Below are 23936 nucleotides of genomic sequence, written 5' to 3' on the forward strand. Positions count from 1 at the left end.
GCTTAGTGCTCTTCGTGGCTATAATACAACTTCTAATGTTAGCATGCACACTATTCATCGCTTTATGCGCATGGGTCATACCTGAGCATGGGAGCATAAGCTTGGTGGGAACATGCATGTCGAGGCCCACGTTTAGGGTAGGTATGGTGGCGGTACTCTGGAGGGCCATGAATTCCGAAGAGCCGACTTTACACAGCTCGCTGCGTCTTCAACTTCAACGTCTCTACTGGAAGTCTTACAACTGACATTAATCATTCCTCGACGGTCGCAGCCTTTCACATTACGCCGCCGTACGGTCTCTCAACAAGGGGCGATGAGGTCGTCTCGCGAGTCGCACTCCGCGCTCTACGGCAGGTGAGTTGCATATAGCTACCAACGACGACGCTCCGCTCAACAGATGGCTATTGATCGAATATCAACGGCTATCATGAACGACTCTCTGGACTATCCAACGTGGATCTCGCAGCTCGCAGCGCCACATCCCGTAGACGACCGTTCTTCTCTCTCAAACAGACGATCTGGACCGCGCAACTAAGTACCGGCGATGCACTTTGGTTCTCCTGTGTATCTACAACGCCACAGCGCCCATCGACCGCCTCCTGCCTCGATCCTGGCATCCTCGTCGAAGCACGTCAAACCGAGGATGCAAACATGTGGCCACTCGCCGTGTGCCGACAGTGGCGCGAGCTGCTTGAAAGTATGTTTCGATTCTGGGTGGATATTGTACACGCCGACGCACAGCAATATAGTATCAGCAAAAAGTGCAGAGCCGGAAGACGAGCGAAGACAGAAGTAGGCGCAACGTGGCACGGAATAATAATCTCAAGCCCGTCCATGTCCTCCACCCATCGACACGGTTCAACAACCTCATTGAACAAGATCGTGATGCACCTCCGGGTGCGCGACGAGACGGCGCTCGCGAAGGTGCTCATGCGGCGGGCGGCGATGGGGACGAGGCTCGAGAGCCTGGGATGAGCGGAGCGGGAGTGGATTGGCGGACTGGAGGCGGAAGTGGAGGGTGCGACCGCGGGGCAGTTTCGGGAGCTAGTGAAAAAAGAGGTGGCGGTCGGATTGTTTGAGTTTCGTCTGCGGAGGAATACGTGGACAAGGTACGAGAAAGGGCGCGGAGTTTTGGACGGACTCGGACGACTTTATTTGACTGCCAGTGCCAGTAAGTGGTGTGACCGTTACTGGGACTATATGCAATGTTTATTCGACTCGTCCCCTCTGGTTCGAGGTCGCTCGTACGTAGCTATTGTAGATTTTCTCGCAAATCGCATGATCCTACGCAGTGATCTCCCCTGAATCCCGCTTTGCTAGTCTCACCGGGCGTTATACGCACGCGCGCCGTTCTGCCACTCCAATGGCGATGCTTCTACAACTCGTCTTCGTCCTCGTTGTCGCCGTCTTCGCCGGTTTCGTCTTCTTTTTCGTCGTCGTCGTCGTCGTCGTCGTCGTCATCGTCGCCCATTGACTGCACCCCTTCTATGTCCGTGTCTTCTACGACTGCGAAACTGGGTTTCGGTGAATAGTATCGCTCCGTCAGGAGTCTGATGGCGCGAGAGGAAGAAGTCTCGGAGGACTGGCCAACATCGATGCGTCCGAGGCGCGGTTGAACGGGTTCTGTGGAGGAGGGCAGAGTCGAAGGATTATGGCCATCATCTGTGGCTTCAGAGCGCGACCGAGCGGCTGCCCGCCGCCTTGAGCCAGTGTCCCTCATCTTCAGGGCAGGTGGCATGACAATGCCCGCCACGAGTGCGAGTCTTGGGTCCGGAAATCCGCCATGCCCTGCGGCCTTCGTATCTTTCCCCGCGCCCTTTTCCTTGCCCTTGCCCTTGCCTTTGATTTGTTTTGCATTGGTTGTTTCTCCATCAGGTCCCTCGCCGGAAAGCGCCGCTCCAGCCGACGTGTTCCCGTCAGACCGACTTGAAGCACGTGTGCTCGCACGAGTCTGTCGCGAACCAGGCGGACCGGTGTGACCAGGAACTCCTTCCACCCTAATCTCCTCATCTGGCTCAGAGCCGCTTCGAGCACCCGCCGAAGAGACCCCTGCATCGATGTCATGTCGCTCCTTCTCAGCCGCCTTTTGCCGGCGGCTTTTGGTAGGAATGGCAAGGTTCTGCGAATGTAACGTCTGAGGACGCTTGGCCTTCACGATGGCTTCTATGCCTTTGGAACTACCTGGTCGTGGTAGTGACGGCCTCTTGGACTCGACGGGCCGATAGGGGGCATAGAACGGTGTGTCACGGGACACAGGAGGACTGTTCAGGTACGTCCTGTTTGGCATCCCCTCCGCATTGTCGTGTTGGATGGCGTTTACGGACTCTCGAAACCCTTTTGAGAGCTGTTCCCGAACAGCCACCTTGAACTTGGTCCACTTCTCCCTAGGAACCTGATTTCGGAGCGCTGTTAGACCCCTGTCTGAACATAACAAAACAGAATGTTCCCTGACCTCTTGTATGCTAGAAGAGGGCAGCGCTAACCAGTTCACTTGATGGGTGAAGTTCATATCCGCAAATGGCTCCGATGCGAAAGGTCGCGAGAGAGACGCGATGAATCGGGGCGATAGGCCATAGCGTACTTCATTCGCGCTTCTGTCCCCAGAGCGTACCACGGCGATGCGCTGATTCAGAGCGACAACCTTCGGGAATTCCATGTTCTCGATTCGCTCAAGTACGGTGAGTCCATTGTTGATATGACCATCAGAGTGAAGTCCTGGGGTGGGGTCTGCATGTCGGGCTCGTCGGGTCTATGAGCCCGTGCGCTAGACCGATCGAAGATGAAATGGGAGAAGTGGATACCAGAGACGATGATACCGTCCACTGAATCCTGAGAGGGATTGTCGCGCAAGATTGCTGCCGCCTGATCACAAAGTTGGGGGTAGTGGAAGACTGCACTTTTGTATGCGCGCTGACTCGCAAGGTCAGACCACCAATCGGCAACTTTCCCATCCGCTGATGGCGTCGTTTCCATATCGAGTCGTTTGGCTTCCCAGAAATCAGCGACCAGCTTGGTGGGTAGGAGTTCGGGCTTTGGGCCTCGATCGGTTGTCTTGGGGCGGAGGAGGATGCGGGCGAAATCAGGGATTTGGGTGGACGTATTCACTTCGACCGCATTGGCTGTTTTGTTGTAAGTAGAGTTGTACTGAGGATACGAAATCAAGGAGACTTCAGCGCGGGCTTCGGGTCGGGAAGCTAGACAAGACAAGACGGAGACGGAGTTGAGGATGCCATAGATGTCACTCTCAAGGGCTTGACGATGGATCGCTTGATGGATCGAAATCGAGAAATCACGCTCAAATTCTTCTTTGGCAATGGTTATGAACTGAACTGGAGTTGAAAAGAATTTCGTCTTCCGAAGCGAGAGCTCAGAGAACGTACTTTGCCGCACATCCTCAGAACGCGGAGTGCATTGTCGATCTCCTCCTGCGATACCTCTTTGGACGTGGTCCGGGGGGTTGGATCCATGGAGTGTGGAGTCAATCGGTATCGTGAGAGGTTGGGGACTGAACGGGCAGTACTCGTCGTCAAGTCGAGGGGACCGAGCGCACAACTACGACAACTTGCCTCAGCGCTCAGCCTGTGGCGTGCGAGCATACGCGTGCCCTGCATCTGGCGCCGAAACATGGGCCACGGCCCCTGCGCTGCCCGACCACCCATCCACGTATTATCCCATGCCTACCGCCGAATCTCCCCCACACCACAATCCCGGCGAGGTCGCACAGGAGGATACCAAGCATCTTCAGATGGACGACTCTTCTGCTCAGCAGGCTCGGATGGCGGTACGCCTTTTCTTCTCGATCTCGGGACTTGCTTTAATTTGTTTGACAGAGACTGAAGCACATATGCGATCGGTACCCACCAGTGGCGAACATAACTCCGTATGACGTTCCCCTTGGTACGGAGTACATCTCGCCCAGCACCAACCTCAGCCCCGACGTCGTCTTCGCTCCGGACCCAGAATTCAACCCTGCCGCCGGTGGGCCCTTCCTCCGCAATTACGGATGGGCTTTCACCGATAAATGGGCCATCGAATATGCTAAAAAGCTCAAGCTCACGGTCGACATTGATGACGATAAGCCCGACTTCGTCCAGCTCCTGGGTGGAGCGACGACGATCGATTGCGCGTCCATCACCGACGACTCGGTAGTCATGCAGCACAAAGGGCTACGCCAGTGGGTGTCCCTCGCCGTCCATGATGATATCATCTCGGACATAGAAGACCATGTGGGCTTCAGACTCTTCCTCGGATACCCACTCTCGCTCGACTATGCTTTCATGGTCGTTCTTTTCACCAACTACAACCTCACGAAGCGGCAGTGGATCATCGAGCGCGTCACAAGGACCGACATCCACACGGCTATCACGACTCTCAGTGCGATTATGGCAGAGCCTGGCGAGAAGTCGAAGGAGGTGATGTGGTGGTACGCTCAAGGGAACCCGATTGTGCGTATGCTTACGATCACGGTGCGAATTGAGCGAGTCTCACTTTACTCCATTGCAGGATTGGTATTGACCGCGCATCTCGTACACGGTGTCTGGTAGCCGGCCGCATCCTTGTTTCCATGTTCATCCTCATTTCTCCATGTCTGCACCTGCTGTCGCTCGCGGTCGACTCTGTACATCTAGGCTCATGTTGTACGTTATACCTCCGACATTTAATGCAGCACCTCGGATATAAGTATCACATGCCCGTGAGAGATGGAACGAAATGCTGGATGTTGTTCGAAGCTGTACGCAGCGCGCCGAGTGAACCGCGGATAGAAGAGTCAAGACGGTGTTGGCGTCATCCCTGGCGGTGTCGAAACGGATCTGTGGCCAGAGTGTGGCGGCGGAGGGGCGGCTCGATCGGAGGCGGCCCGGGCTTGGCGGCGACGACCACCCGGTCCTCAAAGCCTCAAAGCCTGCCACCACCTCCCTCTCCTTCCGCACACACCCATGGCTCAGCTCTCGAGACAACCTCCCCCGCCCTCGCCCAATGTCTACGATCGTCCCCGCTCGTCTCCCTCATCCGCCGCACCTCCTCCCGCCGACCGGCCACAGACCACCCCGGTCGAGACACCACCGGACTCCTCCACGCTCTCCGTCAGGCACCGAGGACTTTCGCTGAACCCCCCTGCATCCCCCATCCTCCACGCAACTTCCGCGCGTCCACCGCGTCCGCCGCGACCAAGTTCAGCGATGGCGCGAGCACCCGCACCCTCTCCTGGGACGCGCGCACCGACCGCTCGCCGCCTGAGAGCCCCTCGAGTGGCCAGGGCACCTACCGCGCACCCCAGTTTGGCGGCGGCGCACACGAGTCCGTCGACCTCGACAGCTTCGGCGACCGCTACCGCGAACCTGGCGGTCCTCCAGCGCGATGGACCCGCCTTCGATCTACGAGTCGTCGACGATGCCCAAATCCCCACCGTCGTCGTCTCCGAGCCCGAGATCACGCATGGGTACGACGAGTACGGATACCCTGGCGACCCCGGGTCAACGCCAGCGCAGCAGTGGTATGAATTATTCTCGCCCCGTCGTCGCCCCTGTGCAGGAAATCGACTGGGACCAGTCCGAGTCCCGCAAGCGCGACGTGCTCCTGCGGAACGCGAACGCACGCGGGCCCCCGTCGCCCAGCCCCACCCAGAGCTCGTCCTCGCAACGCGCGCCCAAGAGCCCGCGTCTGCACGGCTCGAGCCCGCTCTCGTCCCCCGCGCTCCCCACACACCCTGGCTCGCGCCCGGTGTCACCCGCGTCGAGCGTCGGCAGCTTCCCCCCAAACTCCCCCATCTCGCCGCTCACGCCCCCCGCGGCGCTGGCACTCGCGGGCACGCAGCGCGTCGTCTCGGCCTCGAGCGTGTACTCAGACTACTCCTATTACGAGCTCCCCGCGACGCCCACAGGTGGCTCCTATCCCGTGTCCGCGCCCTCGCCGCGAACCTCGCACGCGAACGCGAAGCCACAGAGCGACACGCTCGCCAACCCACAGACGCCGCAAGACTTCCTCCAGCTCGGGATCAAGGCGCACCTTGAGAACCGGCTCGAGGCGTCCGCGCGGGCGTTCGAGCGCAGTGCGACGCTCGACGGCGGCTGCGGCGTCGGCATGCTCATGTGGGGGCTCGCGCAGCGGCACGGGTGGGGGTGCGTCCAGGATGAAGCACGTGGGTTCGCGTGGTTGAGACGTGCGGCGGAGCTCGCGGTGGGCGACTGGAGAAGGAGGGGAAGGAGGGGGATATTGGCGCAGTCCGGGTGAGTGCGCGTGCGTTGTTCTGAGGGTGCGTGGGCTGATGGTGGACAGTCGGAGCTGGTGCTTGCGATCTACGAGGTCGGGCAGAGCTTCTTTCGCGGCTGGGGTGTGCGAAGGACAAGGAGATGGCCGTGGTGAGTGTGTATGTTCACTTCCTCGGGTGCCGGGGCTGAACGAATGTCAGCAATATTACCGGGTCGCAGCACGGCTCGGGGATCCGGATGCGCAGCAGGAGCTCGGGTTCTGCTTGTTGAATGGAAGGGGTGCAAAAGGACAAGAAGGAGTCGCGAATGGTATCGTGCGGCGGTGGGTGCTTTTCCCTCGTCTCCGGGCCTTGGTCCTAACGGGTCTACTCAGGTCAAGCAAGGGGTCAGCGACATTGGCCTGACCTGGATCTATAAGGAGAAATACCAATGATGGATTCTGTATACTCACTCACCCCGTGGCGGACACTGCCTCCACTGGATCTTTATACCCAACCCTCACACCCACTCATGCTTTTGTAGTTTTACGACCCTCGCATGCTAGTCCGTTGGTGCGTTGTTTGCTGTATCCTTATTCGGTTTCCATGTCAGATGTCATGCTCGGTTTTTATGTTCCACATGGAGAAAAAAGCTGGGCTCGAGTGGAGCGTCCAGAAATACAACCTAACGTGAGTCTTCATTCTGCTCAAGCGGCTTGTAGTAGCCGCGTTTTTGCACTGCCGAAGCGTCGATTTGAATTTGGGGTGTCACGACTACCGCCGACGGAGATAAAGCTTGCAGGTTGGAGCTTCAGCGGTGTGCCATAAAGGCGGAGCTTTTGGGGCACATACTCTACCTGCCCACCATTCTTGGACTGGGATCGTTCGTGGGCGTGCCCGCAGCTACCCTTGGTGTCCTCTCCGTCCCGGTAAGTCTACAGCTCCCTCGCATCATGCCTACCGTTCGCCCACTTGTAGGTGAAAGTCGACCCTGCGCGTTCCACGCTTACAACCGTCGTAGTTGCCGGCCTGTTCCCGTACGTGGCCTACTACTGTCCGTGGTGGCCCGCGCGCGCCGTCGAGCGGTACACGGGGCCTTTCGGCAAGACGCTCTTGAACCCCGCGCTCGTCATCGGTAACACTGCGCGACGTCTCCCGCCAGCTCTTCGAACACACCGACGCGCCCGCGCAGTTCGACCCTATCACGCGGTTCTCGCAGGCTCAGACGCTCGCGGACCTGATGGGCGAGTCGGCGACAGTGCGACGCTTGTGCGCCAGAACGGATTCGGGGTGAGTGGTCCAGTTGGGGCGGGGGCGACGGGTGCGTCGGCTGACGGCGTCGTACCAGCATCGCAGCCTCGCGCAGGCGTCGGAGTGCACGTCGAAGATCATCCAAGACTACCTGAACAACGATGCCGTGAGTCTGCGCCGCGCTCGCTGTGGGTTGCTTAACTTACGTGTGGTCGTTTCAGCTGCCCGCCGGAGACGCAACGGTATGCGAGGTCGACGCGGTGGAGCTGTTCCCCGGTGTTGTTACGAGCGATGTGGTCAAGATGATCAGTTAGCCGGCCCCTTGCGCCACTTCTGGGTTCCGAATGGTAGACTGGGGTAGTCATCGTCGCTGCGTCGTGCGCCATTTAATTGCTTGCACCCTATCATGCGCTCGCGCATGCACTTTGCATCAAGCTTTTTTCTTCATTCCGGTCTTAGTTCTTTCCTACGCCTTCAACCCTTTCTGCAAGTCTCGTGCCCCCGACACGACAGCACTCTTCAGCTATGCGTGACCACCTGCATGTGTTGCGGCGTCTCGAAGCGAACACCCTCGGCTCGCCAGAGTCTGCACAACATATTGAGAGAGCATGAAGGATGGAACCCCCGTCGCGCTATATCCGCAACATTTTGAAGATCCGAGTGGTTTCTGAACCGGTGCTGTAAAAATAGCACATCAGCTTATTGGGCGACAAGTTGTACAAATGAGCATGAATCACAAACGCATGAACAAGCTCGGCTCATCTCGCGAAGAGGTGTTCTTCGCGCCGTCTGTTCTCCAGATAGAAACAAAACAGATGCTGCCCCAGTGAGGCTCGAACTCACGACCTTCCGATTGCAAGTCAGTAACAGTCGGACGCTGTAACCAACTCAGCCATGGGGCATATGGTTACCGATACGTGGTGGCGCATGTGCACAAATTTGCGCCACATTCCACAACCATACCCAACAGTTCGAACTATAGGAGCTTCAACTATACAGCTTGAAGTGGGGATTAATTACATGTTTCTACAATAACTGTGGTCCGTCCATTTGCTCCCATTTGTGTTACAGTTTGTGTCCTTGCTCATGCCTGCGCGCTCAGCCTCTCCTGTACCATCTGCATCGCGCGCTCCTCGTCGTGCTCGATGCGGGTAGCATGCACCCACCCCATATCATCCTCTATCATCCGCCCAATTGGCTGGAGCTGCTCGTGCGTGAACCCGCCGCGCGCACACTCAGCCTCGCTTACGTTCTCCCACCCGAGCCGGTCGAGAAGGTACAGACGCGTGCTCTCGCGCGAGCGGCGCGCGATGTCTTGCGAGAACGGCCGGCGGACCGTGTCGTAGATCTCGAGCGCGACGGAGATATTCTGGCTCGTGACGAGGGGATGGGCGAGTACGGCGGAGAGTATGTAGCCGTCTTCGATCGCCTGGCCTGCGCCAGAGCCTTGGCTAGTGGTCATTGCGTGCGCCTGAGGAAGATGCAGTAAGCAGGTAGCCACAACGGCCAGGAAGGAGAACGCACTGCATCACCGAGAAGAGCAACGCGACCTTTCACATACGTGGGGAGATCTTTGACGGTGTGTACGGCCCAGTCGAGCGGCATGCTCATATGCTGACGAAAAAGTACGGTCAATGCGGCCGCCAGTGACGAGATGGTAACGGAGAAGCTTACACTGATAATGCTCTTGATCTTGGGATCCCAGTCGGTGTAGAGCTTCAGGATCCCCTCTGCCGTCAACGGCGGACCGTTGTACTGTGTGCCCGCGGCCCCGGGCATTTGAACCATGGCAGCCACATTGTATGCCTGCCCGCGCGAGATAGGGAAGTATATCAGATAGCGTGACTTGCCAAACAGCTAGTTGACTTGTCAATCGATATCTATCCAAGTTTCCCGCTGAAGACTCACAATGTTCATCATCGGCTTTGTCAAGTCCTTGACGTCCTGCGTGAGCTTATCCGTAGGAACAACGGCGCGGTAGGCGACCATGCCCGACCACACAGGGGGAATCACGTCCCGCAGCTTCGCGGCAATGTCGAGGTCACCCTTCTTCTCCGCCACGTCCGCCATGTCGTTATACATCTGGTGGCGAACCGCGCTCTTGAGGCCGTCGGCACCGAGGACCAGATCGCAGGTGGCCGTCGACCCGTCCCCGAACCGCAAAACTATCGGGGCCGTAGGGTCTTCGGGCTCTGCGTAGCCAACAAGGAGCTTGGAGAAGTGAAGAATCTGCTCGGAGTTCTTCAGGTGTCGCGTGAAGATCTGCTGTATGTGCGCCCGGTGGAAAGTGCGGACTGGGGACCCGAATTCGCATATTTCAGCCACCTCGGGCTGGTCGCCCTTCAGGAAGCGCAATGGCATCGCTGTAGCGTAGATAAAATGAGTCTCTGCCGTATTTCAAGGAGATAAGGGCGCATATACTCACTTCCACTGACTTGAGTCGTGCCGCCAGCCTCCAACAAATCCTTTTCGAGGCCGAGGGACTGGAGGATCGCCCAGACGCGAGGCGACGCACCGAGACCGGCGCCGACTTCAGCGAGCTGTTTGGCACGTTCGTATATGTCGAGCTCTATATCAGGCATGTTCTTCTGCAGAGCGAGGGCGAGGGCGAGACCGCCGAGACCGGCACCGCTGGAGAATCACCACGATGAGGACAAGTCTATAGTTTGGAAGCGGCTGGACGTACATGATAGCGACGCGAAGCTTCTTGTCGGGGATAGCGACGTTCATATCTGGGCACAATGGTGATCTGTTCGATGGAGGAGGATGGGGACGAGGACGAGGACGAGGATGTGGCCTTAAGGTGGCAGATGTCTGTCTGTCTGTCTGTCCGAGCAGCCTTATGAGTCCGATCCGGAACCGAACTCCATCGCAACGGCTTCACACGACAATCTGGCCCATGCACGCAAGCAGCAGTCTCTACATGCCATCGTTCCCTGTGCGAACAAGCGTTCCTGAGGCTAGCGCGCGTTAATAGGCCATAGGGACCGCCCACGCCCTTCCCCAGGTCCATGGCTTCACGACGGATGGATCATGGAGACTGCAGCCGCGGAAGGCAAGGCTTACTGCAGGAGACGACTTTCTGGTGAGCTAGTTTACAGCCTAGGTGGGCCTTGCCGGTGAGGTAACATAGGTCTGATGATCTGGCCTGGCTGTGGTTGCTCTTTGAGGTCGTAATTTCAGAGCCGGCTTCCATAGGCTCCCATGACCCACTCCCGCATTATCCACAGATTACTACAGCTACATATATACTCTAGAAGTCAATGCTTATATGCCCCATGGCTGAGTTGGTTACAGCGTCCGACTGTTACTGACTTGCAATCGGAAGGTCGTGAGTTCGAGCCTCACTGGGGCAGCATCTGTTTTGTTTCTATCTGGAGAACAGACGGCGCGAAGAACACCTCTTCGCGAGATGAGCCGAGCTTGTTCATGCGTTTGTGATTCATGCTCATTTGTACAACTTGTCGCCCAATAAGCTGATGTGCTGTTTTTACAGCACCGGTTCAGAAACCACGCGGGTCTTCAAAATGTTGCGGATATAGCACGACGGGGGTTCCATCCTTCATGCCCTCTCAATATGTCGGTGCAGACTCTGGCGAGCCGAGGGTGTTCGCTTCGAGACGGCCGCAACACATGCAGGTGGCTCACGCATAGCTAAAGAGTGCTGTCGTGTCGGGGGCACGAGACTTGCAGAAAAGGGTTGAAGGGCGTAGGAAAGAACTAAGACCGGAATGAAGAATGAGGGAACTTGGAGCAAAGCGCATGCAGTGATCGTTCATAGGGTGTAAGAAATTAAATGGCGCATGAACAACTGTTCACGACGCAGCGACGATGACTACCCCAGTCTACCATTCGGAACCCAGAAGTGGCGCAAGGGGCGCGGCTAACTGATCATCTTGACCACATCGCTCGTAACAACACCAGGGAACAGCTCCACCGCGTCGACCTCGCATACTGTTGCGTCTCCGGCGGGCAGCTGAAACGACCACACGTAAGTTAAGCAACCCACAGCGAGCGCGGCGCAGACTCACGGCATCGTTGTTCAGGTAGTCTTGGATGATCTTCGACGTGCACTCCGACGCCTGCGCGAGGCTGCGATGCTGGTACGACGCCGTCAGCCGACGCACCCGTCGCCCCCGCCCCAACTGGACCACTCACCCCGAATCCGTTCTGGCGCACAAGCGTCGCGCTGTCGCCCATCAGGTCCGCGAGCGTCTGAGCCTGCGAGAACGGCGTAATGGGGTCGAACTGCGCGGGCGCGTCGGTCAGCATGAGATGTGTTCGAAAAGCTGACAGGAGGGGTCGCACAGTGTTGCCGATGATGAGCGCGGGGTTCGAGAGCGTCTTGTTGAAATGCCCCGTGTACCGCTCGACGGCGCGCGCGGGCCACCACGGACAGTAGTAGGCCACGTACGGGAACAGGCCGGCAACTACGACGGTTGTAAGCGTGGAACGCGCAGGGTCGACTTTCACCTACAAGTGGGCGAAGGCCCGTTCTGGACGGCGGTCACAATGGTGTCGAAGACGTCTTCCATGGTCGATTCGTCGGCATCGATGCTGTCTCCGCAGTAGATGGCGGTCATCCCGTACTCCATCCCCGTCTCGCTCCGCCGTCTACAAACCGAGCGTTCGTCAGCGGAGCAGCGGCGTCATCGGAAAGCACACACTTGCGCGTAGGCCGAACGGTCATGCCCGACTCCGCCTCCACGAGCGGGACCAATCGTGCGATCAGCGTTGCGCCGCCCTGCCAGGACTCGGGCAAGTACAGGTCACCGAATACGCTCCCTGAATGCATCCTGTTCAGAGCACGTCCTAGACCGTCCGGGAGCCGCTCACTCACCACGCGTGACGCTAGATTGGATGGTGACGGGCCCACTGCTGTGCTTCTGCGCGTCCGTGGCCGCCTGCACACAAACGACGATCAGCATCACGAGTCTGCGTCGGGTTGGTCTGCGCTCACGTCGAGGAGCTTGGAGAGCAACGCCATGACATCTTGGCCGGTGCCCCCCTCTGTCGTGAGGTTGCAGTGCGAGGGGCCTGAGAGCGCACAAGCGGTCGCCATCCCCTCCCACACCTTCTCGCTGTCTTTCGTTTTGTCTGCCCAAGACTGATACCGGGGGTCAGCTCGGAAAACGTGAGTGCAGAAAGGAACGCACAAAGTAGCTCTGTTTCTCTGCCGTGTCAAGCACATTGACCACCCCGTCGAGGATGACATGCCCAACCCGCTGCACAGCACATCAGCATCAGGAGAGACGCAGGGGATAAGCACCCACATTAGGAAACACTGTACAGTCGACCTCGTTCAGCCCGACTCAGACCCAAACACTTCGTTGCACTCACTGTTCACCAGCCACGCCCCCATCAGCGTCCCATACGACATTCCCCAGTAATTCACCGCCGCCCCAGGTCCGTCGATCGCCTCCGCCAGCGCCGCCAGGTCCCGCGCGTTCGCTGCCGTCCCGACGTACTTGTACGTGCCGTCGATGTCCGCCGTCGCGCACCTCCCGCCGAGCTCCACGTACTTGTCCTGCATTGTCCGCGCCTGCGCCATCAGCCCCGCGACCTCGCCCGGGTCCGTGAGGTTGCCAGAGTAGTTGATCCCCGTCACTTCGAGCGTCCCGTTGAAGAACGCGGACCACTCGTCAAACGAGTCGAAGCAGAAGACGCTGCTGGGGCTGCCGTCGAGCTCGCTCAGGAACACGTCCGAGCGGGGAGACAGGTGTCGACACGTACATGGTCGCCGTCCCGACCCCACGCGGGTCCCAGCTGACGAGGTCGTAGTTTCCCCCTGTGACGTTCATGTACTGCATCCCGTTGAACGCGAGATCGCTCACGCCGCCTTCGTCGGGGCCACCTGCCATCGGTGTGTGTGAGGGTTGGTGACAACTGGGACATGAGGGGGTCCACTGACCGGGGTTGGTGAAAAGCGTGCCTTTGCGCTCGCCCGTAGCATTCATCTTGATGAGCGACAGTCGACCGGTGCCGGCGGACGGGTCCGCATAGTCGAGCGGGATGGGGAAGAATGCGCAGTCGATAGGGAACTTGGAGACCGCGATGGTGGACTCGCAAGGAGCCCATTCGATCGTCGGTGCAGCCGCACGCTTCGAAGGTGTAAGGATATGGACTATGGGAGAGAGCTGTAGACTCACCGGGACGGAGAGGACACCGGGGGTAGCTGCGAGCACGCTCACGAACGATCCCAATCCAAGAAAGCGCGACATGGTGGGCAGGTAGAGTATGTGCCCCAAAAGCTCCGCCTTTATGGCGCACCGCTGGAGCTCCAACCTGCAAGCTTTATCTCCGTCGGCGGTAGTCGTGACACCCCAAATTCAAATCGACGTTTCGGCGATGCGAAAACGCGGCTACTACAAGCCGCTTGAGCAGAATGAAGACTCACGTTGGGTTGTATATAGCGTACGTCCGAGCCAAGCAGTTCTTTCTCCATATGGAACATTAAAACCGCGTATGACATCCAACTTGAAAACTGAATAAGGATACAGCAAAGAACGCACCAACGGACTAGCATGCGAGGGTCGTAAAACTACAAAAGCATGAGTGGGTGTGAGGGTTGGGTATAAAGATCCAGTGGAGGCAGTGTCCGCCACGGGGTGAGTGAGTATACAGAATCCATCATTGGTATTTCTCCTTATAGATCCAGGTCAGGCCAATATCGCTGACCCCTTGCTTGACCTGAGTAGACCCGTTAGGACCAAGGCCCGGAGACGAGGGAAAAGCACCCACCGCCGCACGATACCATTTCGCGGACTCCTTCTTGTCCTTCTTGCACCCCTTCCCATTCAACAAGCAGAACCCGAGCTCCTGCTGCGCATCCGGATCCCCGAGCCGTGCTGCGACCCGGTAATATTGCTGACATCTCGTGTCAGCCCCGGCACGCGGAGGAAGTGAACATACAAACACTCACCACGGCCATCTCCTTGTCCTTCTGCACACCCCAGCCGCGGAAGAAGCTCTGCCCGACCTCGTAGATCGCAAGCACCAGCTCCGACTGTCCACCATCAGCCCACGCACCCTCACAAGCACCGCATGCGCACTCACCCGGACCGCGCCCATATCCCCCTCCTTCCCTTCCTTTTCCAGGTCGCCCACCGCGAGCTCCGCCGCACGCCTCAGCCACGCGAACCCGCGCGCCTCGTCCTGGACGCACCCCCACCCGTGCCGCTGTGCGAGCCCCCACATGAGCATGCCGACGCCGCACCCACCGTCGAGCGTCGCACTACGTTCAAATGCCTGCGCAGACGCCTCGAGCCGGTTCTCGAGGTGTGCTTTGATCCCGAGCTGGAGAAAGTCCTGCGGCGTCTGTGGGTTGGCGAGCGCGTCGCTCTGTGGCTTCGCGTTCGCGTGCGAGGTTCGCGGCGAGGGCGCGGACACGGGATAGGAGCCACCTGTGGGCGTCGCGGGGAGCTCGTAATAGGAGTAGTCTGAGTACACGCTCGAGGCCGAGACGACGCGCTGCGTGCCCGCGAGTGCCAGCGCCGCGGGGGGCGTGAGCGGCGAGATGGGGGAGTTTGGGGGGAAGCTGCCGACGCTCGACGCGGGTGACACCGGGCGCGAGCCAGGGTGTGTGGGGAGCGCGGGGGACGAGAGCGGGCTCGAGCCGTGCAGACGCGGGCTCTTGGGCGCGCGTTGCGAGGACGAGCTCTGGGTGGGGCTGGGCGACGGGGGCCCGCGTGCGTTCGCGTTCCGCAGGAGCACGTCGCGCTTGCGGGACTCGGACTGGTCCCAGTCGATTTCCTGCACAGGGGCGACGACGGGGCGAGAATAGTTCATACCACTGCTGCCGCTGGCGTTGACCCGGGGGTCGCCAGGGTATCCGTACTCGTCGTACCCATGCGTGATCTCGGGCTCGGAGACGACGACGGTGGGGATGTTGGGCATCGTCGACGACTCGTAGATCGAAGGCGGGTCCATCGCGCTGGAGGACCGCCAGGTTTCGCGGTAGCGGTCGCCGAAGCTGTCGAGGTCGACGGACTCGTGTGCGCCGCCGCCAAACTGGGGTGCGCGGTAGGTGCCCTGACCACTCGAGGGGCTCTCAGGCGGCGAGCGGTCGGTGCGCGCGTCCCAGGAGAGGGTGCGGGTGCTCGCGCCATCGCTGAACTTGGTCGCGGCGGACGCGGTGGACGCGCGGAAGTTGGCGTGGAGGATGGGGGATGCAGGGGGGTTCAGCTGAAAGTCCTCGGTGCCTGAGGGAGAGCGCGGAGGAGTCCCGGTGCGTGTCTTGACCGCCGGTGGTCTGTGGCCGGTTCGGCGGGAGGAGGTGCGGCGGATGAGGGAGACGAGCGGGGACGATTCGTAGACATTGGGCGAGGGCGGGGGAGGTTGTCTCGAGAGCTGAGCCATCGGTGTGTGCGGAAGGAGGAGGGAGGTGGTGGCAGGCTTTGAGGCTTTGAGGACCGGGTGGTCGTCGCCGCCAAGCCCGGGCCGCCTCCGATCGAGCCGCCCCTCCGCCACACTCTGGCCACAGATCCGTTTCAACGCTGGGATGACGCCAACACCGTCCCCCATCCGCGCTTTGTGCCGTACAGCTTCGAACAAGATCCACCATCGCCGCGTTCCGCCTCTCACGGGAATCTGATGCTTATACCGCCGAGATGGTGGACTAAATGGACATGGGGTATTGAAGAGACGTAGCGTACAGTACATATGCGCGGAGCGATGTACATCGATAGCGAGCGATAGCAGGTGCAGACATGGAGAAATGCGAATGAACAAGCGTGAAACCACTAATGCGCTCTGGAAACAAGACTACGGACTGGCCCGCAGACACCACGAGGTCAATACCAACCCTGTAAAGGAGTAAAGTCAGACTCGCTCAACTCGAACCATGAGCGCATACGCACGATCGGGTTCTCTTGAGCGTACCACCACATCACTTCCTTCGACTCCTCGCCAGGCTCCGCCATGATCTCGCTGAGAGTCGCGATAGTTTCGTCGATGTCCTTCCTCGTGACGCGCTCGATGATCCATTGCCGCTTCGCGATGTTGTAGTTGGTGCAGAGAACGACCATGAAATCATAGTCGAACGAGACCGGATATCCGAGGAAGACTCTGAAGCCCATCCGATTTTCGATATCCGAGATGATATCATCTTGGACCGCGAGGGACACAGCCTGGCGTAGACCTTTGTGTTGCATGACCACCGAGTCGTCGGTAATGGACGCGCAATCGACCGTCGTCTCTCCACCCAAAAGCTGGACGAGCTCCTCCTCATCTTCATCCTCATCCTCATCAATGTCGACAGTGAGCTTGAGGTTCTTTGCATATTCGATTGCCCATTTATCGGTGAAAACCCATCCGTAGTTACGGAGGAAGGGCCCGCGGGCGACAGGGTCGAATTCCGGGTCTTGAGCGAAGACGAAGTCGGGGTTGAGGTTGGTGCTGGGGGAGATGTACTCCGTACCACGGGGAACGTCATTCTGAGTGAGGTTCACCACTGGAGGGTACTGATCGCATATGTGCTTCACTCTCTGTCAAACATATAAGTTAAAGAAAGTCCCGAAATCGAGCTATAGAAAAGGCGCACCGCTATCCGAGCCTGCTGAGCAGAAAAGTTGCTACTGGAGTCATCCATCTGGGAATTCTTGATATGCCCCTGCGCGTCACAAGCGACCCCGCTTGAATCAATACTCAGCGGTAGGCATGCCGGGCAGTGGATGCGTGGTCAGAGGGATATGTCTTGGCGCCAGATGACAAAGCAGTCTGGATTCGTCTCTCCACGGGACATCAGATCAAACCCGACCCCCTCCTCGACCCCTCCTCAACCCCTCCTCTCGCATTCGAGAGGCCTCGACTCGGTACATAGGTGCTTGGAGACACAGTGCCAGGGCGAATCGAACCAGATGCCGACGGCACCGCACGGGTCGGGATCTGGTCGGTACGGGCACACACGGCGTTGGCCAGTCTTTCGTGAGCGGTGCAGTCATCCTCTGCACTTTCAATTTCTGTCCGCTCTTCGCGGCACGAGGCCGCATGGCGTTATGGGACCACAGAACCCATCCTGACGTAAGTCCCACCCTCCAGCTTACAGCGGAATGAATGGTCACAGAATGGTTCAGCAAACAGTTCGGGCTTCCTCCTGGTCACCTAGACTTGTGTGCCATGGCCCATGAACGGTCCTGTGACGTGCTTTTTCTGCCTTCATTCATCGAACCAGGAATCGCTCGATGCCGGCGTCGCTGGTTACATATAAGCCTACCCTGCGGGGGACAGGCTCACCAGTATCTGCCGTTCTCGTTTACATACTCACATATCATCTATCTTGAGGACTGTATAGCATAATGGCCACCACTGCATCCGACAAGAAGTTCCGTGTTGCTGTCATGTGCCTTGGCTCTGCAGAAGAACATGCCCGACCTTGACCTCGACATCTACGAAGGTGCTCACCAGCTGGCGGAGGTCGGCGCCGGTATCGGTGTGGCCCCTCGCGTCTGGGCGATCCTCCAATCCCTCGGCCTGGAGCGGGCTCTGCTCGAGGCAAGCGGAACAACGGACAGCGGCAGTAAGCACCGATGTGCCGTAACCATATTTCGGAGCGGCTGACACATCTTTGACTCTGAAGCGGTGCCTCTGCGCTACCTGAAGGGCGATCAGCACGAGTCCGCCGAGATCCTCGAGTTCACGTCCCCGATCCGCACCTTCCACCGCGCGCACATACAGCAAGTCTTCATGCACCACCTCAAGAACCCGGAGCAGACCCTCCACTTTTCGAAGCGTCTCGTCCGCTACGCAGAGCCCGAGAACCTCACCGCCCCGATCGTCCTCACGTTCAAGGACGGCACGACTGCGAGCTGCGACGTCCTCCTCGGCGCCGACGGCATCAAGAGCCCGATCCGCCACCAGATGTACAACGAGCTCGCGGACGCAGCGGAGAAGCGCGGTGACGCCGACGGCGCTGCGGCGCTGCGGGACGTGATCCCGCCGGTGTGGTCGGGCATGGTTGCGTACCGCGCCGTCGTGCCCGCGGACAAGCTCACGCAAGATGTCAAGGACCTGGCGAAGCCGATGATGAACATCGTGAGCCCCGCGCACGCACTGCGCCCCTGCTGTCGTCTCGAGCCAACTAACGAGCAACGCAGTTCCTCGGCAAGTGGCGCTACGTCGTCTGCTTCCCCATCTCGCGCGGGCAGGCGTACAACGTCGCCGCGATGGTCGAGACGCCCGGGGGCGAGGGCACGCAGTACGACGGGCCTTGGTCGGCGCCGTCGACGGCGGCGGAGGTGCTGAGGCACTTCCCCGGCTGGGACCCCAAGATCAGGAGCATCCTCAGCGTGAGTCCCCTCCGCTCAGCACGCATCCGCTCTCCGGCGGTGCTGACGGCCCGCGTCGCCAGCACATGACGGCCCGACCGACTGGGCGGTGAAAACGCTCAAGGAGCTCCCCACCTTCGTGCACGGCCGCGTCGCGCTCCTCGGCGACGCCGCGCACGCGATGACGCCCAGCCAGGGCTCCGGCGCGGGCCAGGCGATCGAGGACGGGTACGTGCTTGCGGCGGTGCTCGCGCAGCCGGCCGTGGCGCGCGCGACCCTCGCCGCGGCGCTCGCGGTGTACGACGCGGTGCGCCGGCCGTTCGCGCAGGACGTCGCGCGCCGGTCGCGCGAGAGCACCCGCCTCTACCACTTCCAGCGGCTCGGGTGGGAGGATGTGAGCGAGGACGAATGCGCCCGTGGGGGGTACTCGCGCGTGCAGCTGGAGCCGATCGGGCGGACGATCGAGGAGGAGATGAGGTGGGTGCACTCGTCGCGGATCGAGGAGGAGGAGGAGCGCGCGGTGCAGACGGTGAGGGAGAGGCTGGGCGCGCTGGTATGAGCATGGACGGTGTCGGGAATCAGAGCGAGATGTTCTACAAACTTGCAGCCACCTGATTTGATCACTTCAGACCGTCCCTGCACTCCCCTCCACAGATGCCTGTACGGAGCCCTCGCTTGCGGCGGGCTCGTGGGATCGACTCCAGGTTTTTCTTTTATCCATATATGTCACGTTTACACTACAACCATGTGCCCCATGGCTGAGTTGGTTACAGCGTCCGACTGTTACCAATTTGCAATCGGAAGGTCGTGAGTTCGAGCCTCACTGGGGCAGCATCTGTTTTGCTCCTGTTGTGATCAGTCACGCATTCATAGCTCTACATCAATTTTTGTCCCCACCGAGGCCAGCCCATTTTCATCCAGGCGCACACGATAATTATGCAGTGATCACTGGGGATTCCAGATTCCAATCCATCCATTCGAGACGGAGGCCTTTCTGCACAGCAGCGCATCGACCGTAATAAGTAATGTACACAAAGCGTAGCGATACACGAGCCACAGCAAGACAGTGAATAAGCAAATGAAGTGCGAGCAACACACGACACAACGCCGGCGGCAGCGGGGGTTTTCCAAACACGACCGCGCAGGGGCACGGCCTCTATCAAGGGCGACGAGAACGAAGGGGGGTATCGGCTACCGCACGGCGCGACTCGCAGGAGCTCACGAGGGCGCACTACCGCTTAGTTGAAGAGGGCGCGGTTGCGGAAGCCGCCCTTGGCGCCGCCCCTGAAGCCACCCTTGCCGGTCTTCGCGCCGGTCGTGGTCTTCGCGGCGCGGCAGTCGAGGCGGCGGCGGTCGTGGCAGCAGCGGCAGACGACGCGGCGGCGTTGCCAGACGCAGCGTTGTTGCCACCGGACGCAGCGCCACTCGCAGAGACCGTGAACTACGAGGAACGTACGTCAGCGACATGTGGCGTGAGGGACGGCGGAGAACATACGTAGACCATGTCGTCGAGCGAACCGTGCTGGGCGATGGCGACGAGCGCCGGCTGGTGGTTCGCGGCCGAGTTGATCGAGGCCATGCGGTAGAAGCCGGGCTGGAGACCGCCGGCGACGACGGCGCTGAGGACGCCGTTCTCGGCCTTGCTGTTCAGGCCCTTGAAGAACTTGAACTGGTTCGGGTCCGTGGGCGTGGTCTGGTCGAGGGAGGTGAGCTGCTCGATGACGACGTGCGAGTGGCCGGTGATGTCCCCGGCGGAGTCGACGGTCTGGGGCGCGGCGAAGTAGGTCGAGTCCGGGTTGGTGAAGGTGCCGGTGTTGAGGTGGGAGATGGCCATGGTCAGCGTGAAGTTGACGTTGGGCTGGACGGTGTCGCCGTTCTTGGGGAAGGTGAACTTGCAGGACGGCATGTTGGTCGTCGCCGCGATCACACCCATCGGCGCGGGGTTGCAGGAGCCGGTCTTGACCTGGAGGCCGTTCGTGATTGGCAGGTTGGCCACCGTCGCGCAGAAGTTGATGTAGTTGTTCGTCGAGGTGGTAGAGGCGGCCTGGCCGGCGACGGGCGGGTTCTGGCCGTTGTTCGCAAACCCGGTGGCGATGACCGATTGAAGGAGGGCTGAAGAGGCGGGCACGTGTCAATCGGACATATGGATATGATGTCAACATAGCCACGCACTCAACGAGGACTGGGCGTCGCCACTGTTCGCGCTGGAGGCAGCGGTGGACGAGGCAGCAGCCGACGAGGCAGCAGCGCTGGTGCAGCCTTGGCAGTGGTCGCGCCCTTCTGAGCATTGTTGCCGCCTTTGTTACCACCCTTGAAGCCACCGAAGTTGTTGGCGCGAGCACCCTGCGCGAAGCGTGAGCAGGGTATTGACCATCGACGGTGACGGTACATACGAGAGGGGTAGCCGAGGCAAGAGCCGGGGCAAGAACGAGAAGGGCAGCGAGGGAGGTGGCGAACTTCATGGCTGAAAAGACTGTGGGAACTTGCGGGTCGACGCGAAGCTGGCTTTGGAATGTGCGAAAGACTTAGAACGGGATGGAACCGGCCACTGCAGGGGGATCAGCATGGTTCGCGGGAGAGGAGGAGGAGAACGCACAAGAAATCAGGACCAGGCAGCACTGCTGCGAAGGAGGAACGAGGGGTGGAGGGAGGAGGGGGACAAAGCGTGAGGGCATCTGGGTGCTCGATTGGTATATATAGCAGTGGCGCAGGCTTGACAGGGATGGCGTTGGGCGGGGCGGGTGGATGGGAGAGGCGGAGCGCGAGCAGCGAGCGTTCGCACTGTCGCCAAGGGGACTCCCCACTGGCCACCTAAAATTAAAGAGCCCTGGGACCTCTGCCAGGAAGCAATCGTTCTGGTCTATATCGGGAAAGCGCTCTCGTTATTCCAACGCCTCGCGCCCGATGCCTGCCCGAGCTCCCCACAGCCCACCCTGCGCTCGACGCCTCAGATGTCCCTCACCCGCCCAATCGTCTTGACCTTGAACATGAACTCCGCCAGCGTGTCCACCTCCTTCACCTGCACGTCCCGGAAGTGCCGCTCCGCGATCGTCGCCAACATTCCGTCCACGTCCCCAATGTCTCCGTACACCGGCGGTGGCGCGGGCACCCGCTCCTCGTCGACCAGTCGCGCACTCCGCCGCCGCCCGGGGTCGCGTCGTGATCGCCCGTTCGCGTTTGCCGACGTGCCAACGCCGACCGGACCCGGGCTTGCCGTCGACGTGCGCCGGAGGGCGTGCCCGTGCCCGGGCACATGGCTCTTTGGCTTCAGCAACGCACTGGGGGGACCGGGGTCCTCGACGCCCCATGGGGACGGGTCCAGGTCGGGGATGAGGTCGAATAGCGCTAGGTACCGGTGCAGCGCGTCTGTGGGCAGCGCGGTGAAGTCGACCTGTGGCGGAAGCGAAGTCCGTATCAGAGGCTGTCACACCGCAGATCCGAGCAGGAAAAAAACATCAATTGGCGCAGCGAGTGATGCGCTCTCAAGGGAACGTCAGTCGTGCACCAATCGCAAGACGACCACGCTCCACAAGAAAAGCATCTCCCGCCTGGAGGAGCATATAGAGGCTGATGACCGCCCGGTGATGTGCGCAACAAATGATCTGTGCAGGCGAGAACCAGGGGATTCGCCTGCAAGGAATCGGAGTGCCCGGAAGTAAGAACGCGGAACAGCCAGTAAGCAGTAGCTCCGCCCCGCTGGCGATGTATATCCGCAGTGCCCTCGATTCGGCTGGAGGCCTAAAAATACGCTCGTAGATATGTGGTAGATCTGTCAACAGGTGGCAACAGAATACCACTGCGGCGTGAATCGACGTTTGGACCAACCGCTGTATGAGTCAAGGCGGCCGGGGGGCAGACCGCGGACAGTGGAGCGTCGCATAGAGACCAGCCTCCCCGAAAGCAGGCTACACAAAGCCTTCCCAAGTACCACCGCGCGCGCCTTGAACCTGTCAAGCGGATACAATGTTACTGCCACTTACGACACCCGATGTGTGCCCCCGAGCATCAGCAAGGCACAAGGTTTGCGCCGGCAGGACAGCACAATCAAGAATACTCGACGGCTGTTGAAGCCACACGATGAGCTCGACAAAGACCGTCGAACAGTTTCATGACGGGACGGCCATCCAGGGTGTGGATGGAGAGCGCAGACATGCCGCGACAGGCGGCGACGGTGCGCGGTGTGTCTACCGCGCTGACGGTCCTGGAACCGTCGCAGGGGCGGTATGCGGGCGTATGAGTCCAACGTCGTCCCACGGTGGGCATGATCGAAGGCGACCGCCAAACTGGCTCAAAACCCCTTCGCGGTCATTGGGCTTCCCTCCTCCGCCCGTGCACGAGGACACGTCGGTCATTTCGGCTCGCAGCACGGCACGCCGGGGCTTTTCAGCGACCACATGCCACACAGACCTCCGATGCTCCCGACGAGCCGTGCTGCACCGCGGGCCGAAAACGCAAACGCAAACTCCCATTCATCCCCCTCTCGCACCGCAAACACCATCCTATCAAGCCACGACGCAGACCCGAACAGAAAAAGGAGTCGAAGAACGCAGGACGAGGGTGCTCACCAGACTGGTCCTCTCGTCCCGCTCTGGGACGTGCGCGTTCGCGGCTGCGGCGGCGGCGGCGGCTTCGACGCGTTTGCGCTTCGTCCGCTCGCGGTCTCCCTCTGCACGTTCGGCGGCGCCGCGCTTCGTGCCCGCGGCGGCGTGGTAGGCCGCGTCGTCATTGGCCGCGGCGCGTTTGCGTGAGGCTTGTGCGCGGGCGCGGGGCACGGGGGCGGATGCCGGCAGTGGGGGAGGCGGAAGAGAGGAGGGGAGGCCGGATGGTGGGTGGCTGTTTGGGTTGGGCATCGTGCAGGCGGATATGAACGCGTTAAGTGGATTCGAGGGTGCCTTGGTTACGATGTGGAGGCACGGAAGGTGGAGGCAGGAGGCAGGAGGCGGTGAGAGGGGCGCGTGGACGTCGACACGGAGACACTGGGACGCGTTCGATCGCCGTTGAAGGAGGAGTCGATGTATGCGGTACGAGGTCGGTGTGGTCGGGACTCGGAGGAGATTTGCCTGGGACCACAATATTGGGTGTCTGGGTCGAGGCTGGGAGGCCCGTGCGTCGGGGATTGAGATGGACTGGACTGTGCGAATCGCGCTGGGCGTTTTCCCCCACTGGTGAACGCGGTCCAGGCGGGCCGGTTGACCTTCTCGCCACCACCAGCGAACACACTGCCTGGAGCATTT

The 23936-nt window shown here is 60.1% G+C and overlaps 9 protein-coding genes and 3 non-coding genes across 12 annotated transcripts; 4 read left to right on the forward strand and 8 right to left on the reverse strand.

Moving 5' to 3' along the window:
• Positions 1-1375: 1375 nt before the first annotated feature.
• BXZ73DRAFT_99676 (uncharacterized protein) lies at positions 1376-3467 on the reverse strand (the record flags this gene model as incomplete). The annotated part of the gene is made up of 4 exons (XM_048028082.1): positions 1376-2392; positions 2612-2727; positions 2802-3324; positions 3381-3467. The coding sequence occupies 4 exons, from the start codon at positions 3465-3467 to the stop codon at positions 1376-1378; spliced, it is 1743 nt and encodes a 580-aa protein (XP_047879596.1).
• A 206-nt stretch (positions 3468-3673) lies between these two features.
• On the forward strand, positions 3674-7752 carry BXZ73DRAFT_76163 (uncharacterized protein; the record flags this gene model as incomplete). Its single annotated transcript, XM_048022369.1, has 13 exons — positions 3674-3781; positions 3831-4445; positions 4667-5298; positions 5355-6227; positions 6277-6359; positions 6429-6518; positions 6732-6760; positions 6801-6877; positions 6990-7116; positions 7166-7322; positions 7407-7477; positions 7536-7604; positions 7660-7752. The coding sequence occupies 13 exons, from the start codon at positions 3674-3676 to the stop codon at positions 7750-7752; spliced, it is 3024 nt and encodes a 1007-aa protein (XP_047879597.1).
• A 504-nt stretch (positions 7753-8256) lies between these two features.
• Positions 8257-8340, reverse strand: BXZ73DRAFT_t68. Its single transcript has one exon. It is a non-coding gene; the product is annotated as a tRNA-Asn (tRNA).
• A 182-nt stretch (positions 8341-8522) lies between these two features.
• On the reverse strand, positions 8523-10168 carry BXZ73DRAFT_99678 (FAD/NAD-P-binding domain-containing protein; the record flags this gene model as incomplete). The annotated part of the gene is made up of 7 exons (XM_048028083.1): positions 8523-8642; positions 8688-8909; positions 8963-9052; positions 9113-9295; positions 9347-9801; positions 9864-10069; positions 10125-10168. 7 exons carry the CDS (start codon positions 10166-10168, stop codon positions 8523-8525), a joined length of 1320 nt encoding a protein of 439 aa, XP_047879598.1.
• Positions 10169-10710: 542 nt separating this feature from the next.
• Positions 10711-10794, forward strand: BXZ73DRAFT_t65. The gene has a single exon. It is a non-coding gene; the product is annotated as a tRNA-Asn (tRNA).
• A 527-nt stretch (positions 10795-11321) lies between these two features.
• BXZ73DRAFT_99679 (alpha/beta-hydrolase) lies at positions 11322-13659 on the reverse strand (the record flags this gene model as incomplete). The annotated part of the gene is made up of 14 exons (XM_048028084.1): positions 11322-11414; positions 11470-11538; positions 11597-11686; positions 11747-11868; positions 11916-12052; positions 12106-12223; positions 12279-12342; positions 12399-12545; positions 12595-12663; positions 12712-12722; positions 12779-13113; positions 13172-13292; positions 13350-13539; positions 13588-13659. The coding sequence occupies 14 exons, from the start codon at positions 13657-13659 to the stop codon at positions 11322-11324; spliced, it is 1638 nt and encodes a 545-aa protein (XP_047879599.1).
• Positions 13660-14068: 409 nt separating this feature from the next.
• Positions 14069-15226, reverse strand: BXZ73DRAFT_44064 (HCP-like protein; the record flags this gene model as incomplete). The annotated part of the gene is made up of 4 exons (XM_048019269.1): positions 14069-14128; positions 14180-14305; positions 14361-14444; positions 14495-15226. 4 exons carry the CDS (start codon positions 15224-15226, stop codon positions 14069-14071), a joined length of 1002 nt encoding a protein of 333 aa, XP_047879600.1.
• A 1004-nt stretch (positions 15227-16230) lies between these two features.
• Positions 16231-17027, reverse strand: BXZ73DRAFT_99681 (uncharacterized protein; the record flags this gene model as incomplete). Its single annotated transcript, XM_048028085.1, has 3 exons — positions 16231-16242; positions 16297-16923; positions 16980-17027. 3 exons carry the CDS (start codon positions 17025-17027, stop codon positions 16231-16233), a joined length of 687 nt encoding a protein of 228 aa, XP_047879601.1.
• A 773-nt stretch (positions 17028-17800) lies between these two features.
• On the forward strand, positions 17801-19261 carry BXZ73DRAFT_99682 (FAD/NAD(P)-binding domain-containing protein; the record flags this gene model as incomplete). Its single annotated transcript, XM_048028086.1, has 4 exons — positions 17801-17954; positions 18015-18469; positions 18532-18727; positions 18786-19261. The coding sequence occupies 4 exons, from the start codon at positions 17801-17803 to the stop codon at positions 19259-19261; spliced, it is 1281 nt and encodes a 426-aa protein (XP_047879602.1).
• Positions 19262-19450: 189 nt separating this feature from the next.
• BXZ73DRAFT_t66 lies at positions 19451-19534 on the forward strand. The gene has a single exon. It is a non-coding gene; the product is annotated as a tRNA-Asn (tRNA).
• Positions 19535-19940: 406 nt separating this feature from the next.
• Positions 19941-21164, reverse strand: BXZ73DRAFT_89095 (uncharacterized protein; the record flags this gene model as incomplete). Its single annotated transcript, XM_048025163.1, has 3 exons — positions 19941-20024; positions 20198-20814; positions 21074-21164. 3 exons carry the CDS (start codon positions 21162-21164, stop codon positions 19941-19943), a joined length of 792 nt encoding a protein of 263 aa, XP_047879603.1.
• Positions 21165-21649: 485 nt separating this feature from the next.
• On the reverse strand, positions 21650-23552 carry BXZ73DRAFT_89096 (uncharacterized protein; the record flags this gene model as incomplete). Its single annotated transcript, XM_048025164.1, has 2 exons — positions 21650-22093; positions 23268-23552. The coding sequence occupies 2 exons, from the start codon at positions 23550-23552 to the stop codon at positions 21650-21652; spliced, it is 729 nt and encodes a 242-aa protein (XP_047879604.1).
• Positions 23553-23936: the final 384 nt, after the last annotated feature.

The sequence above is a fragment of the Epithele typhae genome, assembly GCF_022376455.1.
Source record: "Epithele typhae strain CBS 203.58 chromosome Unknown BXZ73scaffold_13, whole genome shotgun sequence".
In the NCBI taxonomy this organism is placed as follows: Eukaryota; Fungi; Basidiomycota; class Agaricomycetes; order Polyporales; family Epitheliaceae; genus Epithele; species Epithele typhae.